Source organism: Symphalangus syndactylus, chromosome 10, assembly GCF_028878055.3.
Source record: "Symphalangus syndactylus isolate Jambi chromosome 10, NHGRI_mSymSyn1-v2.1_pri, whole genome shotgun sequence".
Lineage (NCBI taxonomy): Eukaryota > Metazoa > Chordata > Mammalia > Primates > Hylobatidae > Symphalangus > Symphalangus syndactylus.
Window position 1 is genome coordinate 125,628,613 of NC_072432.2, and position 20,705 is coordinate 125,649,317.

General features: G+C 36.1%; 1 protein-coding gene across 12 annotated transcripts in view; it reads left to right on the plus strand.

The window, feature by feature from the left end:
* The window catches only part of NRG1 (neuregulin 1), a 1,142,226-nt gene that overhangs the window by 968,004 nt on the left and 153,517 nt on the right, over positions 1 to 20,705 (plus strand). For 6 of the 12 annotated variants that reach the window (XM_055295915.2, XM_063611456.1, XM_055295919.2 and 3 more), the window contains exons 3-5: positions 5,506 to 5,627; positions 14,471 to 14,521; positions 16,803 to 16,853. In XM_055295915.2, coding sequence (XP_055151890.2) covers positions 5,506 to 5,627; positions 14,471 to 14,521; positions 16,803 to 16,853 — 224 coding nt within the window. The remainder of the gene's footprint in view (positions 1 to 5,505; positions 5,628 to 14,470; positions 14,522 to 16,802; positions 16,854 to 20,705) is intronic. The other 6 variants (XM_063611458.1, XM_055295921.2, XM_055295922.2 and 3 more) reach the window with 2 other exon arrangements.

Here is a 20,705-nt window from a genome sequence, read left to right on the forward strand (position 1 = left end):
CCTCAGTGGCATTCCGTGTGGTTTATGTGAGGCACTTGGTACAGTGACTGGTTCTGTTGCTTAAGAAGCCTCTCTTTTAGCCAAGCACAGTGGTGTGTAACTGCAGTCCCAGCTACTGAGGATCTCTTGAGCGCAGGAGTTCAAGACCAGCCTGGGATACATAGTAAGACCCCGTCTCTATACTTAAAAAAAAAAATCATAATTTCCTCTTTCACGTCTTTGTCCTTTTCACGATGATCAGTTTTACACTATCTAAAGCAGTGTTGGACACACACACACACACAAACACTGTCTATATAATTCCTTAGGGGTCAGGGAACCAAAACTGTATAAACAGAAGAGTTCTTCCCTATATGTGTTTAAGTTGCCTTAGCCTGTAACTATGGTAGAATAATTGAGTTAAAATAAAACTAAACTAAATAATAGCTAATGGAACCTTGAATTCACCTTGTAAGTGAGCACTCAGTAAAAAACACAGTGTACTTTCTGATATTAAAAAAATGAAAAGGAAATTAATATTCAGAACTTTTTTTCTTCAAATTACTTCACATTAATTTATTTTTACACTGTACTGTTTTTTTCTTATTCTAAAAGTAATGCATGCTTATTATGAAAATCCAAATATTTCAGGAATATAGAATGTAATTACTATAATAATAGCTAACACTTATTGGGAAGTTATTATATTGCAAAAATTATTTTAAACACTTTACACGAATTAACTCATTTAATATTTTTAGAAAATAAAAATCCATTGAAACACCAGCCTTCCTCCAGATCCCTAGAAAACTCATCAATTAAAGAGCAAAAAGTTAAATTTATAACTATAAGGGAATCAAGTAGTCTTTCCAAGCTAATTTCCTTCTTATAGACAGAGTATGGTATCTTACAGAAAAGAGAAAAAGAAGACTGTTGTATCCATACTTATCAAAGCCCCAAATCTTTTTGCAATATATAATTTTCAGGGAAGATTTGGCTCATTCTACACTCTTACTACATTCTGTCCCTACTCTGGGACACAAGGCTGGATGAATCCCATAGTTAAATGTATCATTAGAATTCAGAGGGGTCTTTATGCTCCTTGAGGTCAGTGGTTTTCCAAAGATGTCCCTGTAGAGTCCTAAATTTCTACTGAATTGCAAAAAGGATTACCAGTCACTCTGACCTGGAACACTTTCTGTGTGATATTTTTGAATATGAGGTTCTGATTTAAGCTTTCATTTTAAAACAGGATTTTGTTGTAAAAAATAGTTGAAACCACTGATCTAATTTAATCTTGCTCTGCATAGAGATATTCTTGTAAGAATGTGCTTGGCAGGTGGCTATCCAGACTTGAATCTTTCCAAAGAGAAAACCTAACTCTTTCACAAGACACCCTATACATTTTTGAATGCTCAGAAAAGTTCTTCTATGTAATATCATTCAAAACATGTTTCCTTTTTCCTGTAAGGCTTAGTTTTCCTGTAAGACTTAGCAATTCCAAATAATTTCCTTTTCCATATGCATCCAGGAAATATATTTAAATAGCTACTCATATTTCATTCATAGTTGTCTGCCAGTGGGACCTCTGTTTCTTTAACATAATCCTCTCTAGTGATAAGATTTCTAGGCCCTATTCAATTCTGATCACCCTCTTCTAAAGTCCTTTAATTATGTTTTTTTTAATCATCAAATATCATTCCAAAGTATAATTCAGCATTCTAGATATGATCCAGCCAATGAGGAATGTATTGGGGCTTTTATCCAAGTTGATTGATGCTCTGCTTTAATATTAATTTGGCTAAAGAGTACATAAGGTTTTTTTGTTCTTCTTTCTTTTTAAAAATAGTTTTAAAAATGGGTTAATAATAAGCATGTGGCTAATTAGAAATCCTTATTTCTGCATATATTGTAGTCGAGGGATATCTCCTCTTGTATTTATGTCACCAGTTTTCGAACGTGAATGTACTTGTGATGCTTATCTGGATCAAATTGAATTTTAGTCTTGGCCCATTGACGTTCTGTCCTAGGATTCCCAAGCATGTTCTCCATAGAAAAGATTCCATGGCCACATGTCATGGCTGCCTTAGAAATTCACAGTACAGATTTGCAAAAAACCACTGAGATGCATTGTTGTAAAGAGACCTATTTAACTTTTTTTAATGCAACATTTATTTTAGCATTTATTTTAGCATTTTTTTAAATCTCTCTTTCTTTTAAAGCCTAACATTTGATTGCATCACTAGGAATAGTATTCCAGGAAACAAGGCCAAAGCCTATTAGGAGAAGTTTGATTTTAAGACTTATCCCTTTAAGATTATGTTAACTGTAAATATGATTACACATGTTTTCTTATAGTTCCATCTAGTTCAATAGTTAAAATGTTAATTGCATTGGGTCAAGAAAGGGGGTCTTTACATACAAACAGGATTGTTCCTAGATTTGTATAAATAGGAAAGAAGGGTTGTTCTTGAGGGTGTTGTAATAATCTTGGAGTTGTAAATTCTTGGGATGTTGTTGTAATCTTATCTCAGAATTTGGGGACTTAAGAAAAGCTACTGTTTCTTACTTTAGACATTTACTCTTTCTGTGGCATCGAAAATCAAGATATTATGCCCCACCCTGATATTGTTCATAATTTATCTGTTATTGCTAGTGGTTTCATGGTTATACATGAAAATTCTTCCAGCAACCTATGCTAAATGTTGGGCTGGAAAATCCTACAGTACTTATCCAATTTTTTCTCACTATTTTTCAAATAGTCATGAAGGAAACTTGTCATGTATGATCAAAGGAGATAAATAGCTGATAATCCATTTAAAAAATCATACGGTATTTGAACACTCCAAAATTCAGCCTAAAAATTAATACAACCTGCATTGGGTGGTATTCTAATATTGTTTTATTTTGATAATTTTAAAAGTTGTCATATTTTATTGTTAAGACATATCTATTTGCAAAGATACTTGTCATCAAAATGGCCCATTTTGACTTATAGGGATATACTTTGGGGAAACTTTCCTATGAGTAATGTCTCTGGTTGATGTGTGAATATTCTTTAAATGGCCCTTGGTGGTCTCCCCATTCCATAGATAGATAAGGCTGTTAAATTATGTCCACTTTTGTCAACTTTGTTCCGTGGACCATTATTTTCAGAAAATATTAACAGATAGGCCTTGTGAATGAAAAGGATTCCACGGTCAAATAAATTTGAGAGAAAATAAATAACATATCCCCTTTTGGGGAGTCAGAGTACGTCAGCATATTCAAGACCTTGAGAAATCCTGTGAGATTAAAGTTAATGAAAAGCCTATCTTTATTTCACCTAATATTTTCCAAATTTATTTGAATGTGGAACACATTGCTTTGTTACCTCAGGTTTACCTGTTGACGTCATTGAGTCATGACTAGCGAAGTTAACTTTTCTTTTTTGTTGTTGTTGTTGTTTTTTGTTTTTTTGACCAAGTCTCACTCTGTCACTCAGGCTGGAGTACAATGGTGTGGTCTTGGCTCACTACAACCTCTGCCTCCTGGGTTCAAACGATTCTCCTGCCTCAATCTCCTGAGTAGCTGGGACTACAGGTGCATGCCACCACATCTGGCTAATTTTTGTATTTTTAGTAGAGATAGGGTTTCACTATGTTGGCCAGGCTGGTCTCGAACTCCTGACCTCATGATCTGCCTTCCTTGGCCTCCCAAAGTGCTGGGATTACAGACATGAGCCACTGCTCCCAGCCGTGAAGTTAATTTTTCAACCCCTATATTGGTTTGACCATCACTGCCCCTGTTCTGGACCACCTCTGATGGTCTGTGCCCTCTCATTATGGCATTTTTCTTTCCTCCCAACCAGCGTTAGAAATATTAGATTCTGCTGAGTACTTAAGCAAATATCCAGGTATTTTATTCATTCATTCACACATTTATTCAATAATGTCTGAAGACAAAGCATAGCCTGATGTATGCTCCATGAGACTAGCAAGAAGTTGACATTATAGCTACATTCTCCAAAGTATATGTCCTAGGTCGAGAGATGAGACATACTGAAGGAACTCTCATGAGAGATGTACTCAGGGCTCTCAGAATTTAGACACGTGAGAGCAGCTCCAGCTACATGACCAGGAGGGGCTTGGTGAAGCAATTGGCACCTGACATGGCCCTGGAAGGTCAGCTGAGATTTTGATGCATAGGAATGCAGGACCCCCATTGTAGGAAGAAAAAAATGACACAGACAAAAGCACAGAGGTGGAAGATCAGGGGGCCTACATGTGGAACTTTGGGTGGTTCAATCAGATAGACTGGAGGATACTAGTAGGAATTATATTTGGAACAATTGATTTTTCTCAGTTAACATTAATGTGTGACAAGAAGACCAGAAAATTCACCAGACAACTAGCAAAGTATAACGTGGGAGATTTGCAACCAGAAGGATTGCTGACATTTCTTCCTCCTTTGTTTTCTCCCTTGTCGTTATTTTCCCCTTAAGAGCCCAAGAAATCACCATTACCAGGCTACAGCATAGAAGGATTGCTATTATTTTTTGGAGATAGGGGTCCCGCCATGCTGCCCGAACGAGTACAGTACCTCTTCACTGGCATGATCATGGCACACTGCAGCCTTGAATTCTTGGGCCCAAGTGATTCTCTCATCTCAGCCTCCCAAGTAGCTGGGATTCCAGGGGCATGCCACCACACCAGGCTTTAGAATAATTCTTTAGAAAGACTTCAGTAAACTCTGAGCCAATCCCTGCTATTCTGAGTTCTTTTATCTTGGAGACTGCTTAAATTATAGGTTATGTGCAATAGTAAAACACAGACACAGCAAATCACAATGCTGCCCATGTTCAAAAAAAAAAAAAAAAAAGTGAATGTTGATGTAATATTCAGAGTTTTATAAAACTGTGTGATAATATTGCCCAAATATTTACTCCAGTATTAAAAAGCTTTCATGTGGTACTATGCTCCGAGCAATGAGAATCTTAAGGAAAGAAAAATTCCCTTCCCTTTGGAATTGATAAATCCTCTTCATTCAAAATTAACATCATTCTTGATGTTACTCTACTGAGAAGAAGAGTGCACAGTATTTTTTTATCTAGTCTAACCTTCAGTAAGTGTCCTTAACAGACTTGTAGGAAATGATTTTATATATTTTTCTCTTCCTAAACCCTAGTGGCTGATGGCATTTGGATATAGAAAAGTAAGAAAATTAACCAAATGGGTTTAAAAATCTAAGGTATAACACAGTTATTGGTGATGGTAAGGGAGTAAAAAGAAAAGCTACAGAAGACTTCCTTTAAACTACTAATTTAGGTGAGAAAATTGAGATGAAATCCATGGTATAACTTAAATGTGATGCATCTTTTACTCTAGGTAAAATGCGGTCAGATCAATGTAATGGAAGTTGTATTTTAACATATGTGTAAGGTGGGGAGAGGCAGTTTGAGAACTCTGAAAGCATAGAAAAGTATATATTTATATTTACTGGATTTCTGTGATATATACTGACACTACTTTGGTCCTGATCTTATAGGAAGTCAGAACTTCGCATTAACAAAGCATCACTGGCTGATTCTGGAGAGTATATGTGCAAAGTGATCAGCAAATTAGGAAATGACAGTGCCTCTGCCAATATCACCATCGTGGAATCAAATGGTAAGAGATACCTACGATATTCTGTTCCTCAATCTGTAACAAGAGTAATCAAAACATGTGGTAAGACTCATAATAGACGGGTGTGTTAAATCTCATTGTGAACAAATTAAAATCAAAGAAAGAAAACCAGATGTTTCAAGGATCTTGTATGTCTTTCATAAATTTCTCTACTCCATGAGATTATATAGACCTGAAATATACATATTTTTTTACAAAAGGATTTTAATAAGGCCATGAATGGCAGAGATAGGTTGGGTTGCTAAAAGATAGAGGTTATACCATTTTTTTTTAAGTTACTCAGGGAGGGCAGTCAAGTCTTTGGCTCTCTGAACAACAGAATACAGTCATATATATATATATATACACACAATATGTACACATGCACACACAGAATATATGCATATTATATATGTATTATATATGTATATATGTATTATATATGTATATATGTATTATATATGTATATATGTATTATATATGTGTATGTATATGTATATATATTTTATATATGGATTATATATGCATATTATATATTACATATGTAAGATGCATACATATATAATATGCATATATTCTGTGTGTGTGCGGAATACAGTCCTGACTCACTTCTGGCAATTTTATTCCCATTACATCTGGCATTAGGTAGTAGAAAGTGAAACCATTAATTTTTTTTAGGCCTATTAATTTTGAAATTAGGACCGTCTTAGAGGCAATAAATTTCCTACTATGAGGAGGCTTCATGTTCAGCTTTCTTCAGAATAGTACCAGGCAATACTTGTTAAACAAATGAATGACTTAGAGGTAAGAAGTACAGTGTACCTCTGACAACTTCTGTGAGTTATTCCAGGAAAGTAAAAGAACCACAGCTGATGGCTTTCTGTTTTGTAATAGCCTGATACTCCATGATTTGATGGAATCGTCTATAGGAGCTGATGATGATGATGATGACCTAGCAGTGCTTCTTTAAACCTTTTAGAATAATCAAATGCTATTTTAAAACCTTTGGTGCTTATTTATTTATTTATTGAATTATGGCACTTAACTATTGCCTTTACAAAATTTTGCATCTGTTATAAAACCAGCCTAACTGCATGACTTCTTGATAGGAGATGAGAAAGATTCTGCATTTCAAGGGCAAGTGCTCTTAAAGTGATAAGGTAAAAATGCCAATTCAGCACAGGTAGAGTTAAAGTAATTTTAAGGGTTAATTCTATGGGAGGCTGATGTAGGTTTTCTCACTTGATTCTTCTGTAACATACTAAGAAAGTGAGAAGGGAGATAAAAATCAGAAACAGGGCTGGGAAAATTCAGGTTAATGCCTCATCCTCTCCGGACTTCTCAAGGATCTGCTCCATCACAGAGTAATCAAAGTTTATCACTTTCATTTTAAATATCTCCCTCCATAGAGAGTAAAGGAGAGCAGGGAAAAGGAGTTTCCATTACCATTAGGAGTCCTGTTTGTTACAGTTTAAAATGTAAAAGCCATTTAAAATTTATATGAGTAAATATAGCATCACTTTATTTTTTAACCAGGGCAGGTTAAGCAATAGTAGTTTGCTAGTATTACATTACCCCACATGGAATTCTATAGGATGCTACCTGAAACACACATTAAAAAATTAATTTTAATGGGCTATTTTTACTTTCTACTATAACCATTGTTTAAAGCTCGTTCTCCTCAGTTTGTCACTGGCTTGGTTCAGTGTGTCTCCTCATAGTTAATGCTATTCAATTGTGATTTTTGACACTTGGATTTGATTCGTGTAGCTATACCACAAAGTCCCAGGAAAATAAAATTAAAGCTAGTGTCATAGTCTCACTGAGTGTCTACAGAAGTATCATATTGACTATTCCATGGTTTCTGATTTACAGGATTAAGCAATGAATTATTTACTACTGTATTATTCCTGGCAAAAACCCATAGAATTCCTTTTTTATTAATTTGGGGGTACTGAAAGTTTGATAATATGGCTTTTTACATTTCTTACATAGGAAAAACAGCTAATTCATTTTTTCCACATTAATTCACTCAAGTCTTGGTCTGGTGATCAAATTTGAGTATGTAGTGTTGACCAATTATAGGGTAGAGAGATGAAACTCCAGGTGTTTTTGATAATGAGTCTTTTTTACTTGGCAAGAATAAAGAGAAGTTCATGGAATATTTTAAGTAAATCCTTCTTAAACAACCAACAAAAATTATTTCAGAAATAGGTTCCTATGGACTTATGTAATTAAAGCCTCTGAAGAATGATAATGAAGAATCTCAATTGCAATGCAAGTTGGCCTTCTTTTTATTCTCTTCTTGGAATGTTAGGAATAGATCCTCCTTATCCAACTCCTTCATTGTATTAAAAAAGAATAAAAGACTTAGCATAGAAAACAGACTTATTCAGAATCACAGAGATATTTAGCAGCAAAAAGAGATATGAACCCAGGTTTTTTATTTTTTTCTTCATTCCTACCACAGTGCAGTTCCATCTGTATCTGAAATGTTTTTTTGTGTGTGTTTGGTTTTTTGTTTTTTGAGACAGGGTTTCACTCTGTCACCCAGGCTAGGGTGCAGTGGTGTGATCTTGGCTCACTGCAACCTTTGACTCCTGGACTGAAGGGATCCTCCCACCTCAGCCGCCTGAGTAGCCAGGTGTATGCCATTATGCCTAGCTAATTAAAAAAAAAAAAATTTTTTTGAGATGGAGTGTTGCTATGTTGCCCACTCTGGAACTCCTGGGTTCAACTATGTTGCCCACTGTGGAACTCCTGAGTTCAAGAAGTCTACCCACCTTGAACTCCCAAAGTGCTGGGATTACAGGTGTGAGCCGCTGCACCCAGCCTTACTCTGTAGCTGACTATATGCTTGCAAATGTTGAAGTGAGTTTCTTTTGCTTATAAAGAACAGAAGCTGAAGGAATGGTATGAGGCCTAAGGAGTGAGGGATTCTATGGCGAAGAACTAGAACTTCATTATAACTCAGCCTCGAGGAGATGGAATTGTATGCGGGGCATCTCTGCGAATTTAAGCAATGCTAGTGTGTGGCTTTTCTCTCTGGTGTTTCTACCTTTAATATGCTTCTGATACTTTTTTAACTTTTGTATTCTTTCCTACTCTTCTCACCTCTCCTACTTTCAAACTTCGCCTCTTTATAATTCCAAACTTTGACCTGTTTCTTGCCCCCACGTGGCCATATTCTTCATGGCATTTTCAGGCATTCTTTCAGCTTTAACCTCTATTGTATTCCTTGGTTCCCCAGTGAAATTCCCCAGACCAAGAATCCTATTAGCAAAGTTGATTGTTCCATATTCATTAAGAGACTCCATCTCAAAAAAAAAAAAAAAAGACCTAGAGAACTTACAAATTATCTGCTCTCTGGTCATACGTCCACTGCTGCCTCAACTAAGGAGGGTGGAGCCAGAAACATAGCTGCCCAGAAGCTCCTGTCTTCAAATGCTGGTGGTGGAGCATGCAGCTCAGCTAGGCCTGTGGCTTGGCAGGCACCATGATTGACAAGGCCAGTTTCCTGTACATTAGAGGAGATACCCTTTTTGCTCTGCACCTTAGAGTCCTAGTTATAGTGCATCCAGAAGGAAAATATGCAATCATCTTGATCCCTTATCCTCTTCCACTGCTATCTATGAATTTGCTATATTCTATTCAATGCTTGGTTGTCAAAGAAGCCTCAGTTGGGTTCTGAGCTCTCCGGGGCTTAGATGCACTTCCTTTGTGTTGTCTCATTCCTGTCTCCCTAGGAATCAGGGCAGATGTTGCACAGAAACACTTTTTCAGAGAGAAAAAGGGCACTTTCTACTGGGGTTATAAATTGCCACACCACTGAACCATGTCTTCCTCAATAGATATTTACCATTGACTTGGGCTGATGGAGAGTAGAATTCTCAAGAATTTCCTTCCTTCCCTCCCTCCCTCCTTCCTTCCTTCCTTCCTTCCTTCCTTCCTTCCTTCCTTCCTCCCTTTCCCTCCCTCCCTCTGTCTCTCTCTCTCTTTCCTTTTTATTTTTTTAAACGGTATTTTGCTGTGTCACCCAGGCTGGAGTGCAGTGGCAGGATCTCGGCTCACTGCAACCTCCACGTCCTGGATTCAAGCAATTCTCCTGCCTCAGCCTCTTGTGTAGCTGAGATTCTAGACACTCCCCACCACACCCCAGCTAATTTTTGTATTTTTTGTAGACAAGGTTTCGCCATGTTGGCCATGCTGGTCTCTAACTCCTGACCTCAAATGATCTGCCCACTTTGGACTCCCAAAGTGCTTGGATTACAGGTGTGAACCACCACACCTGGCCAAGAATTTATTGTTTCATTGGGGATTCTAAAAAAAAAAAAAAAAGTTGTTAAAATAAGAACATGCTGTCAAACTATTACATTATGTAGAATTCCCCTTGAGATTTTAATTTATATTTTCTATGAACTATCAGTCACTTTATTAATTTCATCTTTTCACCTTTTCTATATATTTCCAAGAAGTTCATGGCTATAGTTTTGAGAATTTCTATACAGGTTTCCTTGATGAATGATCCGTGTAGGTTGCTGCAATCTAATTATCCTAATTCTTTCCTGTGCAAAGGATTCCTTGTGATTTACTTAAATTCTCACACAGTTACTTTTTGTGTGTTCCAACATGTTTAGAATATATTTTGATACAAGATTCTAAGAGAGATGGGGAGATTGGGGGAGACATTCGTAGGAGGCTGTTTACTTTCTCCCCAGATGACCTTGCTGTTTGGCATGATGTTTAATCCCATTAAGGCAGCTATAATAATTATTAGAATAAAATTAGATCATAAAACTCTTCTGCAATGAAACTCATTGTTTAGATCTATCCGGATTAGTGACTAAATATAAATGAAATGATTAAAAAATTAGGAAATTCCCCTTAAAACAGTATATGCTTGAGTGTAGCAGTGGCCATTCTTATACTGTTTTCAAGCACTTAGAAAATAATACAGTCAAGCATTTTGCCAACCTACATTTTAGAAATGTAGGTGTTTTCGGTCTTTTCCAATGCCTTTCAACCCCTGCTTTATTCAGAATTAGAGAAAGTAATTTATCCTATAGTAGACATATATCAACCTATGCAATCTGCTAATTACCTCTGGGACAATGTAAAGCTTACAAAGACCAGTTGGGTTTTCATATAACAAAGGATCTCATAGGCAGTAATTATGTGATAACTTATGAGTGAATTCCTTTCATTAATTCATATATGACAGCAGAAAAGGCCACATACACTATGTTTACACACTCTACACACTATATGTTCATTTGTATTTGTGGTTTATTTGTCTCAGTCTGTATATAGGAAACCTTGACTTAGCAATTAATTCTTAGCTAACAAGCTTTGTGAAAACTCTTGGGCTTTAGAGTAGGGAAGAGAATAATAGACTTTATTGGTTTCCAAATTAATTAAGTAATGCTTTCTTTTAAAAGATTAATATAGGAGAATATACAACTAATCAATCATATCTTCTCCTAAGTTTTCTTTTTTAATCAGAAGAAAAATTATTTGAGTGAGATTCAAGTTCCCACAGGAGCAATTGGGCTTGTAGCAGTAAAATAGCTGTTTCATTTGAGATGAGCAGAAAAATATTAAAATATTATTTTTATAAAATTTAATTAAATTATCAATTGTGGCTTTTAAAAATGGGCTCATACTGGTAATAGGCTTAGCCTTATCCCCTCTCCCTAATTGATAATGATGTTAGAAATTTCACAATACTGGGAAACAACCTGCAGTTATATTGAAAAGCATGTAAAATATGTTTTATAATTTGTATAACAGTCTACATGTATGTTATATTATGTAGGATGCCCAGGAAGGCAAATGCGTGAGAACAATATGAAAGCAATAGGGTAGATTTGTCTTTTCAATGTATGGTATCCATCCTGTCTCTACACCGTTTATTAATTTCAAAATTTCTCAGTTGCCTTAGAGTAAGCATTCATTATAAACAGGAAGAACCTGAGTACTCAAAAGATGTTCCTCAAGTTATCTTTATAACCGCTAATAAATAAATGTGTCCACTTTTAAATCTTTTAAAGAAATCACTTGATCAAAATTTTTGTATGTCCAGCAGTGACCTGTAAGTTTGCAAAAACAAAGTCACATAAGGGAATGTTGGAATACACACAGACACATTTTATGTATGTTTGTATATACTGTATACAATGTGTATATGTATATTTTGCTACATAATTATATTTAGTATATTATGATCATGGTGAAATTGCAAACATCTTACATTCATAATAAATAGAAAAATTCCTTTCTAGAAGATATCTTTGAGACCATGCAACTTTTTCCTGAGACCAGACCCAGTTTATTAAGAAAGAATTCAAACATCACAAATATACTAACATTCATTATGTTTACTTGCCTGTTCAACATAAGTTGCTCAGCTGTGTTCAGTTTCTGATAATTCTAAAACCTCATTAATTTGCACTAATGAAGGGGCTGTCCTTTATAAATTAACAAATTTAATGTACCAAATTATTATGGGAAAATATGTTGCTTAAATAAACATCATGAAGATTGCAGGATTTAATGCTTTTTTAAAAGTCTGTAAGTGTAATATAAAATTACTTTCAATTTACTTTTAACAAAAGGCTGTTTTCCAAATCTATAAATTCCACCCATAGCACACATAAAAATGCTTGCTGAGTGGTTTTAATTAAAAAGATTAACTTTCTTACTAGCAAGATTCTTTTTAAAATGAAGACTCCTTTGGTGTAGAAGTATAGGTTAACTTTTGAGCTTGTATTTCCTCCAGGATTAATTCAGAAAGTTTGTATTTGAAACCATAATCATTAAAGATATTTTAAGGTCTCCAAGATAAATACCTAATTTTAGGAAGAGGGGTTATTTTGTCTCTGTGTAGATGCGTCTTTGTAGTAACCTCCTGTTCTGGTATTTTTATGTAACATTCAATTAAAAAATGAAACATTATGGTTAACCTTCCCTCTAATCTGAGGTATTTTTTGCCAGAGATAGAAAAGTTCTGATTTTTTTTTCTTCTTGGAAGGTCACAGTGGACAGCTACTTTGTTTGTCAAAAATAAATTTGAAAAGAGTCTTGATATCCGAGCTGGGATTAGGACTTTTGCCCAGCTCTAGTTGAGCACCTTGGGTTTACGACTTCATCTGGTTGTAATGACATTGATGAATCCTGAAGGACAAGAGAAGGAAGCATCTCTCTTAGTGTAGGTCCTTTGTTTGGAAACATGGCTCTTCTAGATATTTCTAGAGAAGGACACACACTTTGAATCTCTAATATGTTTCTCTCAGATTACATTTTCTCAAAGAAGAACAATTTCATTTTCTGCAGCCCAAATCAGGAGAGCTTGTTGGAGCTGCTTCAGAAACAGATCTCTTCTTATTACCAATTCGGAATATCCTCTTTCTCGCCTGATGCTTGAGAAAATCCTGAGAAAATGATGTAGCCTCACATACTAATTCCTTTCACTTAGCCCCATTTTTAGTGGATGTAAGAACCAATGTAGGCAACTTTGATGTATTGAAACCAAGCTCACTCCTTGAATAGTTTGCCCTCTTAATCTGTGATTAGAGGGGATCATCCACACTTAATCTGCAGCAGAAAGACACATTTGGTCTTACTAAAGGTATATTGCTAATCACTTATTCTTAAACATTGCTGCTGAGTCTCACATGACTTTGTTTCCCTTTCAATTCCACAAAATCTTTTGTCCCTAGAGAAGCTTCAGAGTTTGAAGAAATATCGACGCTTAAATTGATTCCGCTTACCTACTAGACAAGTCCAATCTTGGAAAGCCTAAATGGCCGTATCTGTATTTAAATATGATTATATTGGTAATACAGTTTTCTACTCATGATTAACAGAATATTAATTTAAACATAAAATTATATATGACCTGCTTAGGATTCTCGGTTAGCTCTCATAATTTTTGTACGGTAGATAGTATCACAGTAGATTCAACTATCTTTTGTCCTGGTTAGAAAATGTGAACTATCGTTAAGTCATTTGGCAAGACTTACGACACAGTGAAACTTGAATGATATATATCATTGCATCTCTGCATCTTTCCAGGCTTCATAAAACTGTACCTTGCTAAAAGTGTTAGATTCTGCCAAACTGAAGCCCTTTTCAGAACTGAATATGGAATTAGACAATGTAACTACCTATTCCATCATAAAGGCAGTAAGAAAACAAGTTGGAAGTTTGAATAAGACTATCACAATCCTCATGAAAATGATGTATCCAGAAGTATACAGGTTGGATTCATCCTTCATTTCTTTGGGTGGAAGCTGAATACTTACTGCCTGGGTAGCTGATGTCTATCGTATGATAAGGCACCTGTCTTCATTCTCACTGGCAATTTTAAATAGAGTTCAATGCCAGAACTTTATGTTTTTCAGCAATCCTAATTAGAAACATGGCTTACTTTTATTTTTAAACAAAAATGTACTTGTTCAAAGATCTGTAACTTAAAAATTCTTACTACAGCTTGGCAATCCGATAGCTTTGACTTTCTTACTTCCCCTGTTTCGACTTTTCTTCCTGAGAAGCCTACTGCCTCTTTGACATAAATTCTTCCTCACTGACCCAACTGGGGGCAGTGAATGCTTCCTAATTATTCTAGCACAGCTGATTTTATGCTCTTTGCCTAAGAAAGGAGAACTATCAATTTGGACTGTCTTTCTACATTTCTCACTCTCTGTACGGTTAAAGCCTGGACTTTTCTCACTCCCTTGCAATACTTCCTTCCTTTACACTTAACTTTTAGTTCCAAGGCAGGCTGTGGTACCTGCTCCCGGCCTCCTGCTTATATATCATAATGTCCTATCACCTTTTTTTTTCAGAGATCATCACTGGCATGCCAGCCTCAACTGAAGGAGCATATGTGTCTTCAGGTAAGGAAAATAAGCCTGGCAAATTTTACTAACCAGAATGACAACCATAACTGCTGGCTGCTCCTTCTACTAATCAGAACCCCTTCTGCATCCAAACCTCTCAGCTGCTCTTGTTTTCTGCTTCAATATTTTTCTCAACCTTGTTCTGTCTTTTTGGATTTTACTCAAGGGAGGATGGTTCTTGCTGCGTCTTCAAACTTAGGCCTGAGAAATGTACATGAGTGAAAGAAATCTACATCTAGATGCAACTTAATGACATTAAGCAAGTAAAGGAGATATATCTGAGTTACAAGCTCAGTTTTTATGTCTTTCCAGGTGCTTCTCTTAGCTGCCTTCTACTCTTTCACCCCTCAGAGTGTATTCCTGGATAATTTATCAACATCTGATTTGTGACCTTTGGGTTTCTAATGATCAGTTGTGGATCACTAAACTTAAAACAAAAAACAAAACAAAACAAAGCAAAACAAAAAGACTTGCAGCCTGACATTTAAAAATGCTGTTGTCTTTTGTTTTGGTTGGTTTCTCACTTGCCTGTAATATTTGCTGATAGCACTTATAGTCTGAGCAGATATTAGCAACTTAGAACCCAACTTTAGCAATGCATATATAACCATAATTCATTGATTTCTTCACAAGCTACAGATTTAATCTATCCTCTATGTATTTCATTTTTTAAACTTTTTCTTATTCTTTGTAATTCCATAATTAATAGAGCCTTAGAACATTTAAAAATTAATCTTTATTTGGAAGAAAATTTTTGAAGACCCAAGATTGGAAATTCATCTCAGAGATACAATGGTAACTTGGTTTTGCATGGTGCCTTTTCTTTTACAAAAATTCTTAAATTTCATTTGATAATCACAATAAACTTGTGAAACAAGACATCATTTTTCCTCATTTTACAGATGAGAAAACTGAAGTATTAGAAATGTTAAGTCATATATCTCAGGAAGTAGAAGAGAAGGTACTTCAAGTTCAATATTCTTTTTATTACTCCACATTTAATATTTTAGCTTCATTGAGTTTTTCATTATGGCTAGTACCTTGTTGAAACTGTAGAATGACCTATAATCAACATGCCTTTTTCCATCTTACCTCCATTGGTTTCCTCTTCCCTTCAAAGCCATTTTTTAAAACCATAAAAGCTAAACATCTCTGTATCCTAGACTACTTTAGCTATATTTAGGGCATATTCATATGTCATTACCAAGCTATAAGTGTCTGTGTGTTGTAGAATGGTATGATCCTGGAGTCTAAGAGGTTGTTACTCTTCTGAGGAAAGGAAGGAAGGAAGGAAGGAAAAAAGAGGGAAAGAGAGAGAATAAAAGAAAAAAAATCAAATATTCTGAATTTCTTCACCTTTCATTTACACATTTCTGTAATATAGGGACTTCATTATCTGACTCCAGTAAATGCCATTAGGAAAAAAGAGCTTTTACATTTATATGGAACTTGTCTTGGGAAATTGACTGTAACTATTATTTCTTAATATGTGACATGAATCTTGATAACTTTCTGGCTGTTGACTTTCAATCCTTTGATACTAAGACTTCTTTATTTCTTACTAATGAAAACCCATCCATTCCATGCTTTTATCTGCATGAGTCATATTTTTCATTCTGTCTATACTTAATGACTGTTTTTTCTTCTTTTATCTTTGCTACCTAAGAAAATCTTGCTACTAGATATCCCCAACTATTGTATGATTTGTTTAATTAGCATGGTTTGTTTGATCCTAATGTAATTATTCTATTGCTCTAGCAGACTTTGCATGGACTTTTCAGCACTTTCTGGTCACGATGTTTATGCAGATCCAAGTTGCCTGGAAATACTCTCAATCTTGTTTGTTTATTTATTTGGCATGCATGAAAGTTGGCTTTCACTCTCTTGGAATCCGGGGGCTGTTCTCTTTGGTTTCATGTTTTCTCAAAATCAAGACCACATCTGAAAGAAGGAATTTTCTTTCTCACCTGTGACGTGGATCTCTTCAGAGTAGTCTCTCTTGGAAGTTCAGATAACGCTTGGTGTGTGGGATATTCTTACAGATGGATTGACTCCATTTTCATCCCTTTTAAAAGTCTTTGGGTCTAGACTATGGTAATATTCCTTTGTGGTCTTTGAGTGTTGCATATATCTTCTGACTTATAAATGCTTCAGCTTCTCTGTTGCACGGTGTTCTAGTACTCTTTTACTAGGCGATACCCAAGCCTGGCAAATTTCTAATTTAAGAGTCCAAGCAGCATGACTCAATAAAGCTTCATTCCACTTTTATGTTTTATAGAGTCTCCCATTAGAATATCAGTGTCAACAGAAGGAGCAAATACTTCTTCATGTAAGTATACTTAAATATTCTGTTCACTGGTTTTTAACCCAAGACACTATCTGCTTTGGAAGGTCATGTTCACGTCTGTCCTCTGCCCCTATTAAGGGTCAGAGTATTGAGTTTGGCAATAGGTGGTATTTGCTGTTTGGAGTAGAAATGGCCTCCTAATATGCTTAAGGACAACTAGACATCTTGTCCTCCCAATATACATAAGAATATTAAAATACACCACAAATGTGTTAGTTTTAGGGTAATCTGGTGGCTTTGAATATTGAAAAATAATTGCACAAGTTCTGAGGCCTAATTCCTGGCCAAGCAATAGAGCACATTGTGTGTCTTTTCAGCTTGCCTGGATGCCTTCAGCAACTGCCTGAGGCATGATACCCAGCTGTTTGGAGCCTCCGTTCCAAAACTTCTTCATTCTCATATAAAGTCAGCTGTGATGGAGTAAGAAAACTATATATAGATGCCCTTAATTCAAATTTGATAGCAAGTAACTAATTATGAAAATGTTTGAAAGCAAGTCCCTAGGCAAGATCTCAGATTAGTTTTCGTCTGTTTAATATGAAATGGGCTTTGTGCTTGTGGACTTCTATAACTGTTAGATTGATTGGGGTTTTGTGCTATGTCGGGGGAACTTAAGATATTAGCAAGGACTAGTATAAAGAGTTTTTGATACTTATAAATTGAGAATATCATCGTATTAAATTTGGATACTCAACGGGAGTTTATCAAACCTTGAAAATTAAACTTATAACTATAGTCTTTCTCTTCCTTATGTTAGCTCCTTATTTAAAGCATTTCTCAGTTTGATAAGCTCTTCGATAAACAGATGTTCCTAGTTATTCTATTTCAATCTGGGGAGTGTGTTGAAGGAACAATTTCCTTTTGCTATCAGTAGGGTAGGAAAACTCATGAAAAGAAAGTCTGTCCTTTTGGCAATTTAAGTTGTTTTGTCAGTCTGTTTAAATAAATCCTGTTTAGTGTTATAGCCTTTCCCTCCAGGTTGGTGATACTAGAACTGTAACTATATGGTATAAAATTATCTTTTATTGTGTGAAGTATGGTGTTTTAGCTATATTTTAACTACATAAAGCATCGTTTAACTGGATTGATGGCAATAGCCTAGTGAGATCAAACAGGAAATGAAATGCTAGAAAGGGCTAAATTAGTTTCCTATGTGTTCCAAGGGCTCTCATCATATCCTCCAAAATGATAATTTCTGCTGGGGAATTTGTGCTATTTGTTTTTTAATTCTACTTATAAAAAGATTAGTATAATTATATGGATTTTATATAGCTAGCATCAAGGAATAACATTGAGCTTTTTTTTTTTTAAGTGTTTATTCTACAGAAGCAAATACTAGGTTTTTCTTTTTTGGCATTTTGTCTGGAAATAGTTTCTCTCCTGTGCGATTCATTGAATAAAGTTATTGAAACTCTTGTAATTGGAGCCCTTCATGCTATCATCAGTGGGACCATAGATTCTATCCTTAAGCATATCTGAGCAGTTTGGGAATGTAAAAAAATGCTTCTTTTGGTTTTCCCAAGCTTTGGGGAACTGAAATGAATCTCTCAGTTTATGTTTCTATTCATTGCATTATCACTGAGAGAGAAATAATTATGAAATCTGACTCCGTTCCCTAACTCTCAGTAGAATTAGTTTTTGATATTTGGCAATGGTTTAAAACTAAGAAAGGAAGCTTTGTGTACCATGATATTAAAATATTTCAATGTGCCATTTTCACACATCAGTCACCCCGGGTCATGGTAAGTTCTCAGTAAATATGGTTGAATTGATTCATGAACACATTTTTTATGGAACTTAATTTTATTAGGAGAATATAAACAATGAATATAATAAACTAGTTACACGATATATTAGAAGGTGCTACGTAGTCCAAAAATGAGAAGCAGTAGAAGAGGGGAGGGGATAAGGAGAGCTGAGACTTGTGATTTTTATTAGGTTGATCAAGGTAAGTCTCATTAAATTGTTGATATTTGGACAAAAACTGGAAAGAAGTGAAGGGTTAACTTTGCAAATATCTAGGGAAACTGACTGGGCATGGTGGCTCATGCCTGTAATCCTAGCATTTTGGGAGGCCAAGGCGGGAGGATTGCTTGAGCCCAAGAGTTTGAGGCCAGTCTGGGTAACATTAGTCAGACCTCGGCTCTACAGAAAATCGAAAACTTAGCTGGACTTGGTGGCATGCACTTGTAGTCCCACCTTCTTGGGAGGCCGAGGTGGGAGGATCACTTGCACTCAGGGGGTGGAGGCTGCAGTGAGCTGTGATTGTGCCACTGCACTCCAGCCTGGGTGACAGAGGGAGACTCTGTTTCAAGAAAAACAAACAAACAAAAAAACAAACATCTGGGAAAACTCTATTTAGGCAAAGAAAAGGCGTACGAAGGCCCTTAGGCAAAAGCATGGCTCGTGTGCCCTGTAGGGGACCATAAGGAGCCCTGTGGAGTTGGAGTAGAAGGAACAAAGGGATGAAATATAGAAGATGAAGGCCACAGACCCTGGGGCACGAGCATGTAGTGCCTTGTAGGCCATTGTCAGGACACTGGTATTTAATGGACTCACTCTGGCTCCTGTATGAGGAATGACTCACTGGGAGCAGGGGGTGGAATCCAGGATGCCAGTTAGGTGGCTTTTGCTGAGAGCATAGTGGCCTGGCCCAGGCTGGTAGCAGTAGAGGTGGCAAAAAACAGTCAGTCTGTAATAGTTTGAAAGTCAAGCCAACAAGATTCCCTAACCAATTGGTTGTGAGCTGTTAGAGAAAGAAAAGCCATAGGTAAAACCAAGGCTGCTTTTGTTTTTGGTTTTTAACTTTTGGTGTTCCATTTGATTTTCTCCTTTGGCTTTTTCATTATACTTCTTCATATTAACTATTGTTTTACTTGTTTCTTTATAATTACAATATGCATTTTTTACTAATCCTAGTGTGTTTTGTAAAATTTTAGATTCAGCGGGTACATTGGCAGGTTTATTACATTTTTTAATCTCATGAAAATATGCTCTTCAGTTTGAAAATATAAACCAGTCGTGGCAGGAGCCAGGTCCAGTCTTAGTTACAATAATGAAAATAACATGAAGCACACAGTCCATTTCAAGGCAGCCACACTCAGGACTTGCATTGCAGGGAACAGCTGTGCGGTACAGGTATCTCCATTTAGTAAAGGCTGAAGGTGAACCTTGAAGAGTCAGCAATAACAATAAGCCAGACTCAAAAATGCCAAATATATAAAAAAGTCAAAGGCCTCAGAAAAGTTTGCCTGGTCAAAAGTAATCAGCTTCAAAGAATAGATTTCTTTTCACTTTATTTTAGCCAGCAAGGAGATGCTAGTAAATCCCTGTATTTGAAAAGCGAACTCTGCTTTTCTAATGTGATTGTGCCTGTACCGGCTACATTATTTGAACTAATGACATTGGTGTTTTCTAAAGTAAATGTTGAAAAGCCTCTCTGAAGTAGCATGGATTCAGCAAACATTTTATGTATTAAACAGTTCTCTGCGATTTGGAGGTCAGTGTAAGACAGGGGAGGCTTTTAGAGCAAACAGATATAGGCAGAGGAGATGGATCAGACTTCACAGCCCCCAAAGTTCCCTTTTCTCCTCTTTAACTCATGTTGGATTAGAAAAGAAAAAAAAAAAAAAAAAAGAGCAGGCGTGGTGGCTCATGCCTGTAATCCTAGCACTTTGAGAGGCCAAAGAGGGAGGATAGCTTGACACCAGGAGTTCGGGACCAGTCTGGGCAACACATTGAGACCTCATCTATACAAAAAATAAATAAATTAGCCAGGCCTGGTGGCAGCCCTGAAGACTCAGCTACTTGGGAGGCTGAGGTGGGAGGATCACC